The sequence below is a fragment of the Medicago truncatula genome, chromosome 5, assembly GCF_003473485.1.
Source record: "Medicago truncatula cultivar Jemalong A17 chromosome 5, MtrunA17r5.0-ANR, whole genome shotgun sequence".
NCBI lineage: Eukaryota > Viridiplantae > Streptophyta > Magnoliopsida > Fabales > Fabaceae > Medicago > Medicago truncatula.
The window spans coordinates 371,176-394,627 of NC_053046.1; the positions used below are offsets into that span (position 1 = coordinate 371,176).

General features: G+C 34.0%; 3 protein-coding genes and 1 long non-coding RNA gene across 4 annotated transcripts; all 4 read right to left on the reverse strand.

Moving 5' to 3' along the window:
• Nucleotides 1-3,437: 3,437 nt before the first annotated feature.
• LOC11440127 (uncharacterized) lies at nt 3,438-4,274 on the reverse strand. The gene has a single exon (XM_003610588.4). It carries the CDS (start codon nt 4,107-4,109, stop codon nt 3,591-3,593), a length of 519 nt encoding a protein of 172 aa, XP_003610636.2. The 5' UTR covers nt 4,110-4,274; the 3' UTR covers nt 3,438-3,590.
• A 2,890-nt stretch (nt 4,275-7,164) lies between these two features.
• LOC11439592 (uncharacterized) lies at nt 7,165-11,267 on the reverse strand. Its single transcript, XR_003012314.2, has 6 exons — nt 9,583-11,267; nt 9,445-9,487; nt 8,815-8,982; nt 8,008-8,124; nt 7,648-7,746; nt 7,165-7,528 (listed from the first exon to the last, which is right to left on the reverse strand). It is a non-coding gene; the product is annotated as an uncharacterized lncRNA (long non-coding RNA).
• A 661-nt stretch (nt 11,268-11,928) lies between these two features.
• Nucleotides 11,929-12,547, reverse strand: LOC11439092 (uncharacterized). The gene has a single exon (XM_003610592.4). It carries the CDS (start codon nt 12,420-12,422, stop codon nt 12,207-12,209), a length of 216 nt encoding a protein of 71 aa, XP_003610640.1. The 5' UTR covers nt 12,423-12,547; the 3' UTR covers nt 11,929-12,206.
• A 4,043-nt stretch (nt 12,548-16,590) lies between these two features.
• On the reverse strand, nt 16,591-17,236 carry LOC11439393 (thymocyte nuclear protein 1). Its single transcript, XM_003610594.4, has one exon. It carries the CDS (start codon nt 17,049-17,051, stop codon nt 16,611-16,613), a length of 441 nt encoding a protein of 146 aa, XP_003610642.1. The 5' UTR covers nt 17,052-17,236; the 3' UTR covers nt 16,591-16,610.
• Between the last annotated feature and the right edge of the window lie 6,216 nt (nt 17,237-23,452).

Consider the following 23,452-nt stretch of genomic DNA (forward strand, 5'->3'; position numbering starts at 1 on the left):
AGTACTCACGTTGACAACATATACTTCCAAGATCCCTCCGTTGAGTGGGGTTATCACATGTGCCAATACCGAAGAGTACTCTTGGCATGGAACTATGATTATACCACCGTCCTATCTTAAGTTTCCCTCAAGCTCGGGTGTAGAGCTTATCTCGCTACTCACGTAGTAAAGTAAACATGTAAGAAAATATTTACAAAGCGTAAACAAATAATAAAGCACAAAATAAGGAAAGTAAGGTGGGTTTAACCCGCGTAGAATTTAAGTCCCCAGTGAAGTCGCCATTTCTGTGCTCGTGATTTTCGGATGTCAAACCATTAATTGATTTTGAATCGTCAATCTTTGAACTCTCAATTTTATTCGTGGGAGGGAAAAAATGAGTAAAAACCCTTAAGACTTTGGATTCGGGGGTTGGTTACGCGAAGGGAAGATGTTAGCACCCTAAGCGTCTACGGTACTCCGTAGGAACCTTTTACTTAATTTATCTTGTGCTAAATTGCTTTGCTTATTTGAAGAGATGAAAATAAAATTGGATGATGAGTTAAAACGAAAAAGAAAATTGATTTTTAGTTGAAAAGAAAGAAGATAATTGTTTTTAATTGATAAGAAAAAAGAAATTTGTTTTTTAGTTGAAAGTTGAAAAGAAAAAAAAAGAAAATTGTTTTTTAATTGATTTGGAAGGACAAGGTCCTCTGCCTACGTACCCGTGAGGGATCAAAACCTCGTAGTTCGGGGTAGAAATTGACGTTTGATTGGTTGAGTGTTTTTTATTAGATTTTGAAAAAAGGTTTTGAAAATAAAAAACCAAGTGGCAAATGAGAATTGATTTGTGTTTTTTAGATTGAAGAAAACTAACTTAAAGTTGAATTAGAATTGATTTGAAATTTGATTAAGAAAAATAAAATAAAAACCCGGTCACTTGATTTAAGATCAAGGTTTATTGTGAAAAGTTTTTTTGTGAATTTTGGATATTTGAATGTTTTTGTTGTTTTTGCATAATAACTGAAAATTAAACTAATAGAGAAATAAAAAATAAAAGTGTGTGGGTGTGAAGAAAAGATTGTTAGTTTACGTTAGTTCAACAAGATAAATAGTATTTAATATATATAGGACCAGAACACTCTGGAGAACAAAAATATAATATTAACAATTAACTTAGGACCAGAGCACTCTGGATTAATTTAATTAACAAGGACCAGAGCACTCTGGATTAATTTAATTAACAAGGACCAGATTGTTCTGGAGAATATTTAAATTAAACAAAAATATAATATTAACAGTTAATATAGGACCAGAGCACTCTGGATTAATTTAATTAACAAGGACCAGATTGTTCTGGAGAATAATTAAATTAAACAAAAATAAAATATTAACAGTTAATTTAGGACCAGAGCACTCTGGAGGATAAAAATATAATATTAACAGTTAATTTTGGACCAGAGCACTCTGGATTGAGGTGTGTATTTTAGTGAAAAATAAATTAAAATATATATATATATATATATATAGAGAGAGAGAGAGAGAGAGAGAGAGAGAGAGAGAGAGAGCAAGACGAAAGGAAAAAGTGAAAAGGAAAAGAAAAAGGAGGAAAGAAAAGAAAGGGGAGATGATATACCCTTGTGGGAGAGTAGAAGAAAGAAAGAAAAAAAAAGAAAAAAAAGAGGGTTGTTTTGTTTGATTTTTGTTTGTTTTGGTAATGAGGGTGTGTTGTTTTGTGTTTGTTTGTTGATGGTGATGAGAAAGAAAAGAAAGAAAGAAAGAAGAAGAAAAAAACTTTGTTTGAAAGTAGTGAGCACCTTCACTTTGAGAGAGATTCAATTCTTTGTGTGTAAGCCTCTTGAGAATTAACAAGGGTGTGTGCTTGTATTTATAGAAGCCTTTGTCTTGCTGCTTGACAGACAAATACAGCTGTGTTGTCCTCTCCAAAAACAGCTCATGTGCTTGTGTTTTTGTAGCTTGGAGCGCAAGGATACTCAAAAAGGAAACCTTTGTGAGTTGTAGAATGTTCTTCAGACATTCTTTGAGTTCCAGCTGTTTGGGAAAGAGTACATACGTGTGACTGTAAGTCAGCTGTGATATGGTGGCATTAGGATGACATCCTTATCTTGTTGTACCTTCACCAGAACATTCTTGAGAACGTTCTTCTTGTGTAGGCTTTAGATTTGTGAAGCTCACTTGAAATATACATGAACATACAACTGTGAAGCTTGTACGGAAAAAAAAAATAGCCCATGTGCTCTTGCTTTTTGTTGCTTGGAGCACAAGAATGAGAAAAAAGTGAATTTTGTTCGTGCAGAACGTTCTCCAGAACGTTCTGGAACTTCCAATTTGCAAAGAGAAAAGGTGGACACGTGAATGCAAGCTGTAGAAGTTTGGAGGCCACTTGTTTTTTTACAGCTGTTTGGCACTTCTTTGAAAGCTACAAGTGCTGTCCTTTGTTGCTTTGAAGAGCAAGAGTGTCCAAGTTGTAAAATTTGCCACATGGAGAATGTTCTTAAGAACATTCTTGTTGTTCCTTTCCTTTTTGAGACAACCACACGTGATGAAAAAACAGTTGCGATCTGGTGGCAACATGAGGGAACATGATGATGTCATTCTTATCCCTTTGAAGTTCAACCAGAATGTTCTCAAGAACGTTCTTTTAGTTTCATGCACTTTTGAAGCAAAACGTGTGGTGTTGTGCAGCTGTAATCTAGTGGTATATTTGATGGGACATAATGAGGTCACTTTATTTCACTCGTAGTACGACCAGAACGTTCTGGTAGACTATTCTTGATGAATTTTCATTTTATGCCTTTTTTAATAAAAATAAAAACAAACAACATAATAATAATAACGAAAAGGACTAGAATAAAATGACTAAAAAGAGTGGTAAAAAAAATGAACAAAAAATGAGGTATTTAAAATATGTCTCTGCCGAAATTTTTCCTAAAAAGGCAAACAATTCCGGGCCAAAAGACAAATGAAATGTGATCTTAGGTCAAAAATTGGGGTATGACAAGAGACTAATCTCACTGTTCATCAATATTGAACCAATTTAAAGGACAGACAAACTCTCTATGAACTGACTCAAACAAACATTGATACCGGAAGAATTCCATCATGAGAACCTAAGAAGAGCGGTACAATTGTGTCAATTAATTCTACGGATACAAAAATTGGAGGATGCATTGTGATTATGCAATCATAGCATAATGTTCAAGATATAAGGACATTATTTTAGTTGTAGATGATCTTTCTCAACTAGTTCTACTTTTCATCAAGGACACCCATGTTCAAGATATACGAATAATCATCTCATCATTCAAGCGTTCTTAGGTGTCTTGTATTAGTTGAAAGCACTTCAAAATTTGAAAAAATAACAAACTTCAAGCGAGTAGATCATTATAATTTAATGATGATGCCATTATAACATACACAAACTCATCCAAAACTATTAGTGAACAAAATTATTAGTGATTGAAAATGAAAATTAAGTACACTCCAAAACTACATGGTGAGTTTATGGAAAAAGTTGAACCATATAATATCTAGAAAATTGGTTCTTCTTCTAGAGGCTAGTAAGAGTACATGATTTCATGTCATATATTCCATCACTGCGTTTGGTTCTTCACAACAGTACTGGTCCTGCTACTTCTTGGATACAGATACACTAAACTGGCCTTGGAAATGGAATGATCACTTTCATCTTCCTCAAAGTAACAAGGTTTATCCTCATCAATTCTCCCCATCTTTCTCACCTCAGTCTGATAGCTCATTTTATTTCTATTATATTTATACCCCGCAATCCGCTGCCTTTGCCTCCTTTGCATAACAACACCACCACTCCCTATATTATTTCTGATTGGCACTACTTTTTCTCCAATATTTGTAACAAATCTTGTTTCATTGATCGGCGCAGTTCTTAAAATCTCCCTCAGTGACTGTCTTTCACTACCATTTGGAGCATTCACATTGTTAACTACGCTCTTAGTGTCTGCAATGTGAACAGGTGAAGAGCAAGCATTTCTTCCAGAACAAGCCATCAACCCCTTAGCCTTGTTTAGAATTCTAACAGGAGTTAAAATGTAATGCTTAAACTTGCTTTGCTTGTTGTTTGATTCCTTTATCATGTTTCCCTTGATCTGCAAAACAATAGGAATGGAATGGACAAAGTTGCAGCCTGCAGATCGAGCTATAATTTGTTTGATGAAAACAAGGTACCAATTAATAGTTGTGGTGAATATATAAAGAGTGGACCTTGTAGTGGTAGTTTTCTTTGGACATGCCCCTTCGAGCTAAGGTACATAACAATTTTCAACTTAGGAGTTAGGACGGCAGGGTTTAATAGTGTGTTCTGAAGGACGGTCAGAAAGTCATTGGACATTGTCAACACTGATAGACAACAAAACATGCATGAATTTGTTCAAAATTAAAATTCTGTACCAAAAAAAAATTGAATTGTATTTTTTGGTAGATAAAATTTGAAGTCTATTTTTGCATAAACTTGTTGGGTTCCTTGGTGAATTGAGGTTAAAATTTGGTGTTACCAAGAACAGCATCAAATAAAATTTGAATTCACTAATAATAAAACAGTAGTTCGTTCACCGTATCAAAAAAAAATCTTAGTATTATTATCATATAATAAAACGGCACTAACTAACTATAACCAAACAACTAATCAAACTCCTCTAAAAAAAATATACTATAATATTATAAAACATTTCCTATCAGCCAGCAGCAACAATTGCAGTTTGCACAATATTTATTTTTACATATAAGCCAACTTGTGAATCATTTATTTATTTTTGCAAACTCACTTTAATTGGGATTTTGACCTCCAGCAGATACCTCAAGGGATTTCTACAAGTTGGGAAATTTTTGCCCTCACAACGGAACACATGACATTTGATTTTTATACCAAGGTTGAACTACCAAGGTTGATTTTTATATTGTTTTTTTGGAGAGAGTCAAACTTCCAACTCTTCCAATACAATGCTGATAGCTTGTACATCATTTAAAATTGAAAAATGAAGAAAACAATTTGTGTTTAATTATAAACACTAAGAAAATTTGGTGGTTTGAGTGGGAGAGTGTTTGTGTGTACCCTTTTGCCACAAGTCTTGCCTTGTGTATTTCAATGGGCCATCTGCTTTATGTTTGATTAAAAAATACATTTACATCCCACTATTTTCTTATTTCTTGGCATGGGGACAAGGTTCCATGTCTTGTTATTATGAAGTGCATCCATCTCCTCTTTTATTAATTGGCTCCATTTGGGATTCTCTAAAGCTTCATGAATATTAGTATGAATTTGATCAGATGACAACTGATACACAAATGATTTTTGTGGTTATGATAATCTTTGAGAAGAAGAAACATGGTTTTTAATTGAAATTTTAGCCTTTCGCCTCATAATCTGGAGAGTAACGATTTGGTGGTTGTCCCCGATTTCGCCCAAAAGGTAATTTGTAACCAACAAGAGTATTGATCATATTTACAGGAGTACTGGAAGAACTTACCTCAAGAATATTCTTAGGAGACTAGTCATTTGGTAACGGGGAGGGAGGTCTCCTATTTCAATGCATTCGACTAGATTATCATTACTAACAACTTAAACATCATGGACTTTTTTTTAATGGCACCATCCATTCCGGTGGCCTTGACCGATTCCAACTTCGATCAACCACCTCCCCAATGTCACGATGGGATAACCAGAAGTTGTTGAACCTAAAAGGCTTAGGACCCCAACTTTGGGACGAATATCTAAGAACCACCGAGTTGTGGGAGGAATATCTAAGAACCACCAGTCGAAAGGAGAAAACGGTCCATCCTACTCATGGCACCCCCATTAGGTTGACACCAGGTAAAGTGCCTACCAGGAGAGGAAAATCAAAGAAACCCTTATTACGCACAAAACTAGAGAAGTCACGAATCTCGCTCCCCGATGAATTAGTACCACTAGACTTTATCATTAGTTCTAAATGGAGTACCATAGTTCTTATGATTATCAAAATTAGAACCAAAGTAAGTAAGTTTTTCCAATTCTCCCACTAAAAGGAGAATTGCATGTTGGTGTGGAGAAAATGTTTCAGACTCCAAGAAGGTGGCATATCCATAGTATATATTCCCATTTTATTTTGGGATTGTAACAACGATAAACTTTTTTTGTTGTGTACCTTACTCCAAAAATATACAATAGTGCACATGGGTCATATTTGCACGGTGATTATTATGGAGATGGATGAAAAAGACACATCAAAATGGAAGGCATGGGGCAATGTGTGGAGAGCTCGTGAAGTGGAGTTTGGATATCTAACACATAAGAAGAGATCGAGCAGTCACTAAAATATAAACCATCAAATACCAAAAATCTTAAGACATATGTGACGAGCCCCAAACATCATAATGTATTATGCAAATGGAGAATCACTTTTATTTGAACTTGAAGGATAAGATGCACGACAATTCTTGGCAAGAATATAAGTGTCACATTTTAACTATGAGACGTGTAATCCAGAAAATAAATCAGGTAACAAATGCTTCAAACAATTAAATGATGGATGCCACAACAAAATATGTTTATGCTTTATATCTAGAGAATTTTGCCTATAGTTGGTTCTGCGTATGTTGAAATCATCCATATAATACAACCCACCTTTTTTAGTACAATGACTAATGATTTCCTTGGTGAGAATATCATGAAGAAAACTACAAAAAATCGTGTGGATTCCGGCGGCTAAAAATTGCTTGTTGCGGCGGTTTTAGCCGCCACTATAAACAAAACTGGCGGTTTCAAAACTGCCAAAATTTTTCCTGCCACAAAGTATAAACCGGCAGTTTAAGCAGGACCGCCATGTAAACTGCCGTAATACGCGATGTCTAATACGGCGGCTAGTTGTTGGATTAAAGCAGCGGTTTTGACCGCCAGAATAGACACTAGTTCAGCAAAAAAAACGTACATAGTGGCAGTTTTAAATGCCATAATGATCACTTTTTTAAAAGATAATATATGTGCATAGTGGCAGTTTTAGCCGCCGTAATTGTCATTTTTTAAACAAAAAAATATATAAATATGAACAAATCACCTAAATAGCACTTATTAGTACGAATCTAAATTATTTTTATACATAAATTGTAATATTACAATGTGTATAATTGTCCAACAACCTCACGAATTTAATTGTATAATAGAATTTAAGTTTATATATATATAGGAACTCTTCTGTATATATGTATGGACTTCTTATTTCCCCACTGTAATGCTATCCTTCAACTTCTCTTGATACATGTACACTTATATATGGATCAAATAAGGTTCACATAATGCTAATTCATAAAACAACTTGATAAAAAAAGAAAAAAATTCCTTATACTGATAGTTTAACTGATATAATCATCTCTTTGACAACACCTCAAAATCCCAGGTTGAACTTCTAACTTCACCCCGGAAACTAAATATCATAGATCAGAAAAATTCCTTATACTGCTCCTCAGGATTGCGATCTCTCCCGGATTTTGGCTCTAGCGAAAAGTACTCCTGCCAAAAGCCCTGCAATTTGCATTTCTACCTTTAGCATTGAATCAAGAACGTAACACAAACTTGTACAAGATTTACTAAATAATAACGGTAACAATAAATGCAAACTTTCAGTTAATGTAAAAATCTACCCAAATAAAATGCTAGCAGAGTTCTCCAAACTAGTAGGAACTTTAAAGAGAAGGATGCCAGCAACTGAGAGTGGTATCTTATTCAGCGAACCTACAAGACTGCAGATGGCAAACTAGTTATTAGTTATGTGCTAAAAAGAACTATAATTTTTCTGATATAGCACGGCGTTCTAATAATCATGCATAACTAGTTTTGACTTGAGTTGGAACCGAGGTGAATGCATTAAGTCCTACTATTCACGAAGTCCAATTTAATATATTGATTGGGAATCATAACTACAATAAAATTTGCCGCATTTAGGAAACTGAAACCAAGTGTGTGTATATCTGAAGAGCCACAATTGGAATTTCTGACCACACCTGTAAGTTGTAGCCCCTGTTTGATGAAGAAACCACATGGAGGTGAAGCTAATTGCTAGACCCAAAACTCCACTGAAGGTCATCACTAACCAAAAGCTAGGTAATCTCAGAAGTGGCCTGTCAATTCAAATACATGGAGGTGAAGTTAATTTGCACAGATCACTTATTTATAGTGAGGGGACCAGCAATGCCTTCACAATAGCAGTGTGCTCTGTTAGTCTCAAAGTTCGTTGCTGAAAATGCTGATTCCATACCAAAAGCAGCTCATATAAAAAACATGACATTGAACAGGAGATGAATTAACACTCTAGAATAAATGTAGTAAACAATAATGTATTTGTGAATTAAAATTCTAGAAAAGTAATGCATGACAAAGGATATAAATGAACAAAATTAGGTTTTTAGACTAAACAAAATCTTCACACAAAGGCAGAAGAAAACTTCAGACATAACATAGTTTAAATTTATGGTATGTAAATAAAGCAAGCAAGCACTCCAGCCACACTTGAACATTCAAACCAGGCAACCAAAACAATGGTGACAAAGGCATTAGCCGCCGCCACTAAAATTCATATACATATAAACAACATATAATTATTGATCCAACCACACTTGAGCAATACTCTATTTGTCCTACATATTTACCAGAATTTCATTCACATAGTAAAAATTATCAAACTTAAGAAAAATAGAGTACAAGGGGTACTCAAACCATTACAAAGTTAAGAGGTAGAAAGCAACACCAAAATAACAAAACAAAACAGAACCATACAAATATGCCAAGTAACAAGAAAAGTTTGGCTATACCTCCAACATGGCAGAACCTACACTTCGTTATCAAACACCTCCAACAAGAGCGCCATATTGAACACCTCACCTTGGCTTTACAAGTTTGGCTAAGTATGGCTACTTGAGTCTATGCCGCATCTCTCTGATTGGCGCTCCACTGCTAAGCTTCAATTTGCTCCACTATGCCTGAAAAAATAAAAGGGGAAACCAAATTGCATCTGTGTCAGTCAACCAGCTCCACTTCGCCGAGAGAAATGCAAAGCACAATCAGAAATTTTGCAATAAATATTTTAAAAATAGAAAACAGAAAAACAACATTGTTAGCGAGAGAAAATTAGATCAATATCATCCTCAATCATTTCAGCATTACTTTACATCCAAAGCATGATCCAAATCTTGTGATTTCACGCAATATAGGACCTAAAAATCATTGTTTAAAAGCAATACATAGAAATGGTAAACAAATTTTATTTATATTTTTGCAAAACAATAGCAACTTTCAGTTAAAATATAGCAAATCTAGAATAAAGAAAAAATACCCAGATCAGTATCAATTTCTATTCTTTCTCAGTATCTAAAAAAAAAAAACAGAGAGATGAAATAAATCAACAACAAAAAATAAAAAAGGACAACAGTTTAGTAATTTACCAGTGCAAATCATTAAGCAGATGACGAGGGTGTCTACGAGAACCTGAATTTACGTTCAAGAACAAAGATTTAGTAAAAATAGCTATTAGTGAAAAATTAATCGAGGGTTTGAGCTAAGAAAACAATAGCAATACGAACCTGAATTCACCTTCTAGAACATATGCAAATCGATTATTTGAGAGGATTCGATGGAGAGTGAAGGATTTGAGATGGTTTCGATGGGTTTCACCGAGAGGGTTTCCATGGGTTTGAGATGGGTTCGACGGTTTCGATGCGTTTAGCCGAAGACAGGGTTTGAGAAAGGGAACGAAAGAGTTTGTGTAGATTTGAGCCGATGTAGTGATTAGAGATCACGGAGAAGGTAAGAGTTCATGGATTTGAGTTTTGATGCGTTTCTGTCGAGCCAGCCATGGTTTGTGTTCTGGGATTTTGTTAAGAAAAAAGGATATGGAAGAAATATAAACAAAGAAAAAGATAAAAGAAAAATTAATAAAAATAGATGGAAGGATTTTTCTAAAAAAGTGGAGGGGATAAGAGGGAAAGTAAAATATAAGTGCGGCAAGGTGGAAAAATGAAATTGTAAATACCGGCGGTTCAAAATGCTGTAACGCATATGCTGTATTGTTTGAATAAGATAATGTATATAGCGGCGGCTTAAACCGCCGTAATAGACAGTTTATAGTGGCGTTCAAAAAAACTGCCGCAATCTACTATGTACCCGCCGTAACAAGACCGCCGCAATTCCCGAGTTTTTTTGTGGCCAATAGGCGCTAATTTGTTTGACAAAGATGGAACAAGTCAAGTGTGACAATGAAATAGAATGTGAAAGAGCAACAGTTGCAGCTTTTGTAACTGCATATATAACACCATTATAACTAAAAATTAATACTAGTTCTCCTTGAAGGTGTAGAATTGATAAAGCCACTCGGCTCATACGCCGTGTAGTCCATTGCACCCGAATCTATTATCCATCCATCATAGTCACATATGATAGCACTGGGTAATGAGAAACCAAGGATACCTAAGTCACTAAGTGTTTAGGAGCCATCATATTAAGTTGGCTCAAATGATTGTGATTGTAGCAGCAAATCCAATGATAGTTGTGGATCTGCATGTGCAATGGTAGCGTGTCCTGACCCAGTTTTCATGCCACCAGTAAAGACAAACATGTAATTTAGAGTTTAGATCATCAAGCAGGTTGCTGGAAGTGAACCTACCGGTGGGTGGTGAAGTCTCCACGGGAGTTCTCATGGTGTGTGTGTACCTAGGTTGTCTAGAGAGACAAAGTTAAAAACCATTGCTCGGATACCATGTTTTTGTACATGTACATATAGGCCTCAAAATGCTACTCTAAGAAACTATGAGAGTAAATGTATTTTTAGTATTGAGATGATAAAAACTGATTTTGAGAGAATTGGTTTTGATTAAAAATGAATTAAATGTAAAGTCGTTTGTGTCATGTAAAAGTGAGTTGAAGTTAGGGGTTGGAATAGGTCAGGCCAGACAAGACTTTGATAGGCCTGAGCCTGATCTACGAAAATATTTATAGGCCTGAGTCTGGCCTATGGCCTATCATATGCCGTTTTTCTAGGCCTGATCTGGCCTATTTAAAAGCCTGGACTGGCCTGAAAGTCTAATTACAGGCCTACTTAACATTAAGACCATCAAATAGTTCATTTGGCCTACTAAATAGGCTAAACAGACCTTAAAGCCTACTTAAAAGCATATTTCACTATAAGTAAATTTTAACTATATTAAAGCCTACTTGTTCAAAAACTAGATTAAAGCCTATAACAACAAAGTCTATTAAGGGACTAATAGATAAAAAAAGAAATGTTTATATTTTTAATGTATGCAATTATTTTAATATAAAAAAAAAAATTAATAAATAAGTATTAATAGGCCGGCCTATTAGGCTTAACAAACTTTTCTGAAAGCCTAAGACTGGCCTATTTCGAAAGCCTAAGACTGGCCTATTTCGAAAGCCTAAGCCTTGGCCTATCAACTAAACAGGCCAGGCCAAAACAGGTCAGGCCATAGGCCGGCCTGGCCTATTCCCAACCCTAGTTGAAGTATAAATTTGTGTGTACAAATCAATTTTAAAATCAAAAGCTACAAATTTTTAGAGACAATCAATTCTACTTAAAAACAACCAAACATATCATAATCAATTTTACATCTCGAGAATCTATTTTGACTCCTTTAAAAATGGAACCAAACATATACTTAAACATTACAAAAACAATTCCACATAATGTTCAATCCTATAAAACAGACTCCTCTATAATTTGTAATCATATTAAATAACGCAAACAAATCCTAAAATCTCTAATGCAAAACTCAGGACAACATGAGAAATGTGAATTTGGATTCTTTTGTTCTCTTTTTCTCTTCTTATTATTCTCTATCTGTCTTAATCTAATTGTCACTCTTCATTAAAATAAAATAATATCTTTAGATATAGAGTAGAAGAGAGATTTAGAGTAAAATGAAAGAGATGATCCAATTTCAAGAAATCTTATAGAGTAAAAGACTACAGCTATCATATTAATGATTGCGAGTTCATTGTTGTGTTTTTGATGAAATACAATCTAGGTAGTTCAAGTCTACCCACCAAACCAGAAATGATAAAACCAAGAGACACAAATAAGTTATTTAGATATATCAATTCGATCTTACCCAATCATCTAATTAACACACAACACAAAGTATATACATGTTGATTGACTTGAGATTGGAAATGAACATTGAAGAATAAGAAATTATATGGTGAGGTTGTGCTTGGTGGGGGGAATATTATTATCAGCAGCTTTCAAGGTCTTTTCAATAAGCTTACGAGCTTTTCTGCTTCGAATCTCAACCTTAACACTTGCACTCTTGTCCATCTTTATGTATGGCTTCTTTCCTTTCTTCATCTTCAACGTTGACTTCACCTTTGACTTTATTGATTCCACCAGATTTCCAAGTTGATTCGCCATTCTTCTATCGATCCAACCTTGCTATTCAACAATTAATATTGCTGCATCTACAAGCTTGGCTAAATTATACTATTTGTCATATGAGACATAGACATTAATGTGACTATATAATATATGGTTGGATTTTTATTGGGATTCAATTCAAGCCTAACTTGGTTTAGTCAATGAAGTTTTAAAAAAATGGCCTCGATAGTATAATTAATCACGATCTTTGCCACACACCGTCTTTTTACTATTCTGTTGACATTTCCATGTTTCTATTCACTCAATACATTAATATTACTTGTACAAAAGGAAAAACACATTTCAATATTGAAACAGTGATTTTCTCAACAAAAAAAATATTGAAATAGTGATTCTAGACCCTTCAACAAAAACAAATAGTGCTTCTAGATATTTTATTCGTCCACGGTCAGATTCAAATCCACATGGGTTATTTTTTATTTTTTATTTTTTATTTTCTCCCCATTTGGTCATCTAATAATCCGTCTTACCATACCGCTGAAATTTTTCTTGTTTCACATATACTAGTAATAGTATTATGGTATTTATAAATGAAGGAAACTGAATAACTATTTTGTCAAATTAACTTAATTTATTATTGATGTATTTTTATTAGAGTTGTGTTATGGAAACACTTATTTGTTTGACAATCTAAAAATAATCATATTTTTATAAAGAAAGGTATGTGTTAACACAAAAATCAAAGCGATAGAAAAAGAAGGTAAAAATATAATGTGATTTAAAGAGAAAATTATCACAACAATTATTATAAAATGGTTGTACAAATATCATTTCTCTTTTTATTATCATCTTAGATGTAAAGTTAAGATTTAAAAATAATAACTAGTAATGCACTCGTAAAATAACTTAATAGTGATGTATATAACATTAAATTACATCTCCTAAAAAACCATTAAATAAAACCTTATAGTGATGTATATTTTTATTAGAGTAGTGATATTTGTACATCCAATTGATGATAATTTTGGTGACAACCTTGCTTTTCTATCTTTTTATTAGTCAAAAACAATGAAGAGAGAAAAAGTAAAAGAGGGAATAAAAATATCATGTGAGTATGAGAGAGAAAGTTGTCACAAAATGGTTGTACAAAAATCATTTCTCTTTTTATTAATAGTGATCCATTTCATAGCGCTTTATTAAATGGAATTGCGGCAATCACATGTGTACCATTTTAAACGTAGACGAAAGTTGTAATGGGATTTCTATCTGTATTTGTTTTGGTGGCATTTTTCGCAACAATGCTGGTTTTTTCCTCTCAACCTTCGCTGGATTGATCTCTCACTCTGATGATATTTTGTTGGCTGAGCTAACGACAATCTAACACGGCCTTCGACCGGAAAAAAAAAAATAGGTATCAATGATTTGGTTTGTTACTCGAATTCTCTTCTTTCAATTAATCTTATACATGCGGACACTTCGCATTACCATGTATATACTATTATAGTTCATGACATAAAAGATCTTTTGACCACCGGTAATCTCTCAATTCAGTACACTCTCAGAGAAGGCAATCAGAGTGCGGATTACATGGCAAAGTTAGAGGCAGCTTCAGATGTTGACATCATTATTCATTCTTCTCATTCAATAGACCTCATTGAATCGTTAAGGAGCGACGCTTCAATAACTTACTTCCCTAGGGCCTAGTTCCCTTCCTTTTCTTTCCTTTTGTGTTTTTCTTTTGTTCGTTTAGCTTTGTAAAAATATATATATATATATATATATATATATATATATATATATATATAGTTACATTGAAATTAAAAGTGTGAACTCCTTAAAAATTTGACAGTTATCGTAGGATAAAAGAAGTGTTAGATCATCTCTAATACAGGTCTCAAACTTTTAAAATTTAATACATAGTAGGTACTTTTGTTAAAGAGAAAAGATTTTGGAGGTCTTATAAGACCCAATTAAATTCGTCTTTAATTAAAATTCATTAATCATCCGAACTCGATCACCAATTATAACTACAATTATTTATTTATGACAATTTTTAATACTTTAATAATTAAAAAGAGCAATTTAGTAAAATTATTTCACTCACAATTTTTTTTTTGTTGGTGTAAATTGGGTATCCTCCGTGCGCAACTGCGGAGATTAATCCCTTGAACATTGTATGACCCAAATAGACGGCAAAATCTTCCTAACAATTTTAACACGCCATATGAAAAAACTATAACAACAAATAATTTAAAATAGAGGAAGTAATCACTTAATATATGTCCTCGTGAGATTAACTTAATTGGTAAAGACAATGCATAATTAATATATGTAAAGTTCGGGGTTCAAACAACGGCCACCACAAAAAATAATAATGCACCGTTTGATATTAATTTAATCAATCATCTCTCATTTTTTTTTTTTTCTTCCTCTCATTTGTTTTTTAAATCCGTGTAACGTCTCATACATGAGACTTGTTTGTATTAATTTATTGTTTATAATACTTTTTTTTTTAAGAAATTAATTTATAATACTTTTTTTTGAAAGATAATTTATAATACTTACATCGCTATTATGTCTATAATTCATATTCTCCTTTTCCAAACCTTACCTGCCACAATTTTTATTCGATCTACTAACGATGTGTGATTTAAGTTTATTTTTGAGCTGAAATCACCTACGTGAATTGTTATTCTTTCTCTTTTAGTTAAATAAATGATTTTCACGTATTTTCAGTTTTATTTTGTTTGTTTTTGTGATTTCATTGTCTAGCAAGACTTTGTTTATTTTGATTTCTAGTCTTTATGCGGTGTATTTTTTATTTTCTGTCTTAGTGCGGTGTTTGTTTGATTCAAGTTGAAAGAGTAACTTTGATCAAGTGCATATCCAGTCAATGATTTTTGCGTTGTCAACGTTGTAGATCCGAAAACATAAGTATTTCGATGACTTGAACATAATTATATTTGTATTATACTATTAATATGGATGTTGCGAGTTCGTTCCCAGATTTATTTATTTTGTTTTTAAAAATTTTGAATTTGTAGTATATCAATGTACTCTATCAAATTGAATAAATGAATATCATTTACTTTTGTAAAAAAAGTTACTATTGTGTAAAAAAAAAACATACATCACTATTGCATCCTTTTAAAGCCAACAAAATCACTTTTGTGTACGGTTCTCAAAGTTGGTGGTCGAACCCTTTATATTGTTTGGATATCGACTGACTTTTCCTTGTAATTATACTCTCTGACAGTTGTTTTTACCGGGGTGGAACATTTTAGTACACCTTGTACTAAAGCGTTTCCATCGCTGAAGTTATAATATTTCATTTTCATTTCTCCAAAAAAAAAAAAAAAAAATATATATCACTGTTGCATACAATATTATTTAATAATCTTATGTTGTAACGGCTCCAGCCTCCGTTACGACACATTTTTATCAGTTTGGTCACTTAGCAGGGTTACCGAGAGCAACATATTCTTATCTGACGGTGATCTGGCATGCTAGTGTTTTGATTATATGGAAGGAAAGAAATAATAGGATCTTCAACTAGAAGAATGGCGGATTGGATCAGTTAGGAGACAACATCAAACTTTTGTCTTTTTCTTGGTTAAAGGCCAATATGACTACTTTCACTTTCAGTTATAATGACTGGTGGCGACATTCATTGATTTGTATGGGTGTTCTTATGTGGCATTTTCTTTCTGTTATCTCTTCCGCTGTTGTTATTTTTTTGAAACAGACTCCTCACTGTGTATTTTGATGGGTGGCTCTCCTTTGCACACCTTATGCGAGGTGAATCACTTTTTGTGAGTTAATATAAATTTCATTTTGGCTTGTTCGAAGGAAAAAAAAATCTTATGTTATATCTAGTTTGTTTAAGACAATCGTATATTATTTATTGATTAATATACATAACAAAATCACATAATTTGTCTCATAACTTAATTTCATATAATATTTTCGTCATTTACAATTTTTTTTCTTTTCAATTTTAAGCATTAACATTAAACTGAAAAAAAGATAAAAGAACAAATTATGTAGTTTTACCTTAATTTGTACTATCATATATCATAAATTACTTGCAAAAATAAAAATAGCATTGCAATTTAATTCATGCAAAATTTACTAAATCAACAAATCGACATTTAGCAAATGAGAAGATAAAAGTAAAAACTAAAACAAGTTAATTAATTAATTTATTACAATTGATAAATTGAATCAACAGGGGTTTGATTCATGATTCCCATCACCATGATACCCACCTCCCAAATCACAAATAGTATCCCAAATAACATGAGGAACAGGAACAACAGAAAGCCTAGGTTGCTTCAACAGAACAAAATCCTTCAAATGTTTCATCTCCTTCAAATCAACCACCCTCCTCATTTCTCCAACAGCTTTCACATCCACCGCACCGTCGTCGTCGTTGTCGGTGTACCATTCCTTGACGACAGAAACAACGCCGACGATGCGACGAGACTTAGGGCCAGAGTGGTAGAAGAAGCAGAGATCGTTGAGTGACATGGATTTGAGATATTTCTGAGCTTGTTTGTTTTTAACGCCATCCCATTTGCTTATCCCTCCGTTTGCTTCTTGGTCCTCCCATGACCACTCAGACGGTTCTGTTTTCAGCAGAAACCTCTTCACTTCCTTTCCCATCTCTCTCTAAGTTTTCATTTACCCCTAATTTATTATTATTATTTATAAGGAGGCTCTACCCGCCAATTTCCTTTAATTTTCCCGCTCACTACACCAACAAAAGCAATCAACGGATGACATGGTGCCACGCGCCTTCTACCCAAATCATGCATATTTAGAGAGAGGGAAGTTGGAAAAGATAGGAGAGTGTATATATATATATATATATATATATATATATATGTCCTATGTTGAGACACCAAACGTAACATGAGTGAGAGATTCATTGGAAAAGATAGGAGGGTAAGATGTTGAAGCGCTCGTAGCATCAACCTCCTCCAATTCCAACCCCAATTGAGTCTGGAAGGGAGCTAATCATATCTTCTGTTGGAATCCATCGATTAGGCTGAGAGGAAGACGACATGGATGAGCGTAGCAGCAGTGACACTATTTCAGCCCATCAATCAATCAGTATACATAGTACGTATGAATTTATTTTACTTTGCCAATTCTGGATCGTCAAATCTATAGTGAGGTCATCAATTTAATTACAAACATAGCCAGAGAGATTGAAGCAATACAGGATTTCCTTCCTATCAAAACATGTGGTGACAATTACAATAGAATATTCCTGATATTGACTAAAAATATGTATTATATATCTGTGACTTAAATATATATTGTGAATGTCGTCATTTCCAACTTACGAATTACTACATTTATTGAATTTTTTTCTCTGACCCTATTGCCAAAAAAAAATCTAAATCTGACCCCCTTTGACATTTAAATACATAAATGGCCCCCTTTCTGTTTTTTTTTTTTTTTTTTTTTTTTTTGTCGTTTTCCTCCTTACAGCAGTTTCAAATTGCGGTAATGAGCTTCCTTTCTGACGCATAGGTTTCCACAGGTGAGCTAGTTTGAATATTTTTTTTAATTTTTTTTTATTCATTACCGCAATTTGGAATTGTAGTAATGAATTTTCATTTATTTTTTTTTCATTTTTTCTATTTTTGGCATTATAAAAACAATATACCATTCATCCAAATTCACAATCATTTTTTCATACATTTCTACTTCTTTTGCATAGTAACAATAGACATTAAAATCACAAAACTGCTTAATTTTTTTAAAATGACGAAATTTGATTAAAGGTAAAAAAAAAAAAAGGTCATAAATACTTATAAAAGATTGGTTGAACACATAATACATAACTATATTAACTACCGATTTTGAATGGTCGGACAATTTCTCCTAATATGACCAGGATGCCGACACAACCCACACGGTCTCGGTGTCGGTGTTCTTTCTTCCACCTCCTCGTCCATTTCAGTCTTAATACGAGTACTATTGGGTCGACCTTTCTTGCCTTATAGATTATACCACGATAGTAGTCGAACAAGGGTATGTTTGGGTCGCCCATTTCAGTCCTAATGAGAATTCATTACTGCAATTCCAAACTGCGGTAATGAATAAAAAAAAAAAATTAAAAAATCAGTCTAACCTGCTCACCTGTGCTAACCTGCCATGTGTCAGAAAGGAAGCTCATTACTGCAATTTGAAATTGCAGTAATGAGGAAAACGACAAAACAAAACAAAAATACCAAAAAGGGGGTCAGATTTGGAAATTTTTTTGGCAACAGGGTAAGAAAAAAAATTCACATTGAATTTATTCACGAAAAATAATGTTTCATGAAATTGTATAAAAACGAACATTGTTTTAATTTTAACAGTTTTTTAGGATAATATCAAGATAAATGATATTTATATAACTATTTTTTATATGTTTCTCTCTTGTACTTTTCACTGCTTCTCTCTCTTTTTATTGTTTTTGTCCCAAAACAAGAAGAAAGAAATAATTGTTGCAAAAGTTGTTTTCTACGAATTAGAATATATGAACTTGTTGATTGAATGTGTCGTTTTCTGAATATCCTCATGAAAAATATATACAACTGGTCAGAGGTTTTTACCTCAAAATATTAATGAGATTTCAAAGGATTTTAATAGATTTTTTTTATGATAAAGAAGTCTTGTGGTATTCAATCAAGACTTCTATAAAATCTAAATAAATCTTGTAGTATTCAATCAAAACAATCAAGACTTTTTTTTCAAGACAACGAAATATGTTGGTATTCAATTGAGATTTCTAAGAACTTATAAAATGTCTCTCGATGTTGAAAATTTGATAGATTTTAATGGATTCTTCTATGGAATGGATTGTGTGAAACTTTTTAGTTGAAATATACTCATCCAACAATCTCACATAAACTCTTGAGATTTTGCGGTATCCCAAATTCTTTTCTGTTCTGCCATGAAAGTCTCAGGTTTTTTTTTTTTGTTTGCCAAAGATGATTGTCGAAACCTGCATACCTGTAACTTTGCATTTTTTTAACAGAACTTATCGGTCTATCCTATGCACAGGATTTTTAAGATCAGTTTGCTAGTTGTACTAATACCCTTTAATTTCAGCTTGCTAGTTGTACGTTCATTGATTCAATGTTTTTTTTTTTTTGGTTGACAATTAATTTATTATTATATTGAGTGATTTATATGTATTATAATTTATTTTTACAATTTTGTTTTTTGCAATTGATGTATATGTCTGATAGTTCTATACCGCATAATGTAATGTATCTTTAAATTCATTGACAACTTTTAAAATCCCAATCCAATATACCCTAAGTACTTCATAACCCCAAATTGCTTTGGTAAAAAAAAAACACCAATTGCTAGCAAAGATCAATTAACAATATTTCTTTGTAGAAAAAGAAACAACTGTGATGAATTGACCCACTTGATATAGACCTTTGAACACCAATTATATGAGGGAGTATAACATGTTCCAATTGCCTGTAAATTAAATGTTTCGACATTCCACATCATAAACTTGATTCTCTTAAGATCATTTAAAATGACAGATATTTCATCAATTTAACACCATACTAAATAAATATCATATTGTGGAGTATATTTTTTTGGGTGAAGGGTGGCTATGAAAATAAATTGAGATCATCTTTATAAAGACTCTTTCTCTTTCCACTTTTTATGAATTATTTAATAAATCATAATGAAATAAATAAAATTTGTTAAAATATAATAATATAATTTTTTTTTTTTTAAGACATAAAAATGGAATATATTAACATCGGTGGTGATCCGCTTCAGTACAAGGTGTACCAAAGGGTCACCCCTATAAAAGTCCAGTCATACAATATTTACAAAACCAACAAAGGTCAGTCGATACCCAAACAATACAAAGGGTCCGACCACCAACTCTGAGTATCGTACACAAAATTAGCGTTCTTAGCCTTAAGCCACCATAACGAATGAAATTTAACTTTCTCTAAAAGTTGGTCTACGGTGGTTTGGGTATTATTAAATATTCTATTGTTACGAGCATTCCAGACCATCCAGACACCAAGTAACCAAATGAGCTGGAGAAAGGATGTGCGTTTCTTCGAGGAACCTGTATAATGCGTGAACTGCAAGAAATGATCATTAATCTCATAGGGGTCTACACCTTCAACACCAATTCAAGACCGTATGTGCTGCCATAACGAACCAAAAGTGTCACAATGAAGGAATAAGTGTGTTGCCGATTCGTCAAGACCGCACCCAGCTGTCGCGACAGTGATCAAGCCACGCCTAACAAGATTCAGCTTAGTTGGCAGCCTGTCCCGCAGCAATCGCCAAGCAAGAATAGAGACCTTCAGGGGTACCTGTTTATGCCACACAAAAGCATTCAACCCGACATATGGAGGATCGCTTTGAGCAGTCATAATGTGATAAGCACCGCGCACAGTATAACCCCCAACAATGTCAGGGTCCCACTGCCACCTGTCAAGAACATTAGTCTGCAAAACAACATTATTAAGAACGTGACTACACTCCTCGACCAACTCCTCCTCCCACGCCCACAATCTCCTCCGCGAACTCCACGCTCCTCCTCTAACCTCCCAACCTAAAGCAAACATATCAGCGACCGTGCACAACTTATTAGTCGCTAAATCAAATAAACGACTAAACCGTGTACGTAAAGGAACATCGCCTAGCCACCTGTCGTGCCAAAAGAAAGTACTAGAACCATCCCCCACTCGCTTCGACACCCTCTCCGCAAACCAGCCCCCCTCACCTTCTCCTAACCCGTCCCTAATCTTCACTATTTCCTTCTACCAAGAAGAACCACTCCGGCCCCCAACCTCCAACCTCCCTGCCTCCTCACCATACCGCGCTTCCAGCACCCTATACCAGAAACCATCTCTATCCACCAACATCCGCCAACACCATTTGCCTAGTAAGACACTATTAAACTCCCTCAACTGCCTGACCCCCAAACCTCCATACTCCTTACATAAACAGATAGAGCTCCAAGCAACCCAGGAAATTTTCCTGTTCTCCTTGCTCCCTCCCCAAAAAAAATTATTAAAAATAGATTCAATGATAGAAATGATACCTGATGAAGCTTTGAAGAAGGAAAGAGCATAGACATGCAGAGAGGTCAAGACAAACTTTAGAAGAACCAACCGGCCCCTAAAAGAGAGAAAACGACTTTGCCACCCCGACAATCTAGACTTAATGGATTTCAACACAGGATCCCAAAATGCTAACCTCCTCGAATCACCTCCAATAGAAAGGCCCAGATACACGAAAGGAGCTTTACCCACTTTACAATTTAGGATAGAAGCCGCCTCAAACAACCAAGACTCTTGAATATTAATACCCACTAACATGCTTTTATTGAAATTAACCCTCAAGCCTGACATCTCCGCGAACAGAGTCAACACCGCACGCAAGGCACGCACGTTAGCCCAGCTCTTTGTACCAAGTAACAGAGTGTCATCTGCAAATTGCAAATGAGACACAACCACCGAGGATGATGTACCAACCGAATACCGTGTGAACAAATTGTTTGTTACCGCCGACTGCATCATAACATTCAACTCCTCAGCTGCTAGGAGAATTAGGAAAGGGGAGAGAGGATCCCCTTGACGCAAACCTCGGTGCATTGAAAATTGATCAGTGGGGCTACCATTAACAAGAATAGAAGCTGTAGCAGTTGTCGCACATTCCTTTATCCATTTTCCCCATAAAACCGGAAACGCCATCTTTTCCATAACCGCATCCAGATACCCCCAATCCACTGAATCAAAAGCTTTTTCGAAGTCTACTTTAAAAAACATCAATTCCTTATTAACCTTTCGAGCCTCGTCGACCACCTCGTTAGCAATCAAAATCCCATCAAGAATCTGTCTGTTTTTTATGAACACTGTCTGCGAAGCCGTTATAACTGTTCCCAAGACCACTTTCAGTCTATTTGCAAGTACCTTAGCTAGAATTTTGTATATAGAACCAACCAGAGAAATAGGTCGGAAATCATTAAGGCATTGCAGTCTGTCAATTTTTGGAATAAGAGCTATAAAAGTATTGTTGATACCTTTCGTCAATTTACAATTTCGATTGGATTGTAAAAAATTTGTGTTTATTAAGTACTACAATAAAATGCACAATGTGGACATTGAAAACTCGTTTAAGTTAAACATCCAAAATGAGATGTTGTGTTGTTTATTGTCTAAGTTTTTTTTTGTTGTTAAATAGTTTAATGACGAGAGATTCATCTTTTTAAGATGAATAAGTGGGATGTCTGAAGTTTGAACTTCGACTCCTATGCAATGTTTCTATCAACTGAGTTAATCTCGTTGGCGACGTGGATGCTCTAAGTTACTAAATAAATTGAATGACATCCAAAATGAGATGTTTTGTGGATGGTCTAAGTTTTTTTTTTGTCAAATAATTTAGCGGTTAGAGATTCACCTTTTTAAAATGAATAAGTGGAATATTTGGAATTCTAACTTCGATCTTATGCAATGTTTTTATGAAATGAGTTAAACTCACATAGATGTAGATAATCAAAGCTTGTTAATCTGAAATTGAATGACAACAAGTGGCGGATGGTATAATCAAGTGTGTTTGATTCTCCGAATCACATATTTACCTGCCCAACTCCAAGCATATTCTCAAATATTCCTCACTCTTTGGCCAATAACAAATGAACTTTGACTCAAGGGGAGGGTAAGTTTATGTTAAAATCTTGAATGATCCATAAATACTTACATAGCCAACTTTAGCTATAGTCAAATAGAAATTAATATTTAATAAAAAGAATGAAAACAAAAGGGGGTTATTATCTCATTGATTATATCTGGGCAGGTAAAACTTCAATACGAACAATGTGAGAAATCACTTTTTGAGATATGAAAATACTACTACTAACTTTATTGGCCAATTTAAATTTAAATATAGAAATAGGTAGGGATGGAAAAGTGGGTTGGTCCATGACTTTTAATAGTCTGAAAATAGGATAGTGTGAATGAACTTAAATGACTGAATATAAATTGTCATTCCGTCTCGTTGGCGAGTCAATCAGT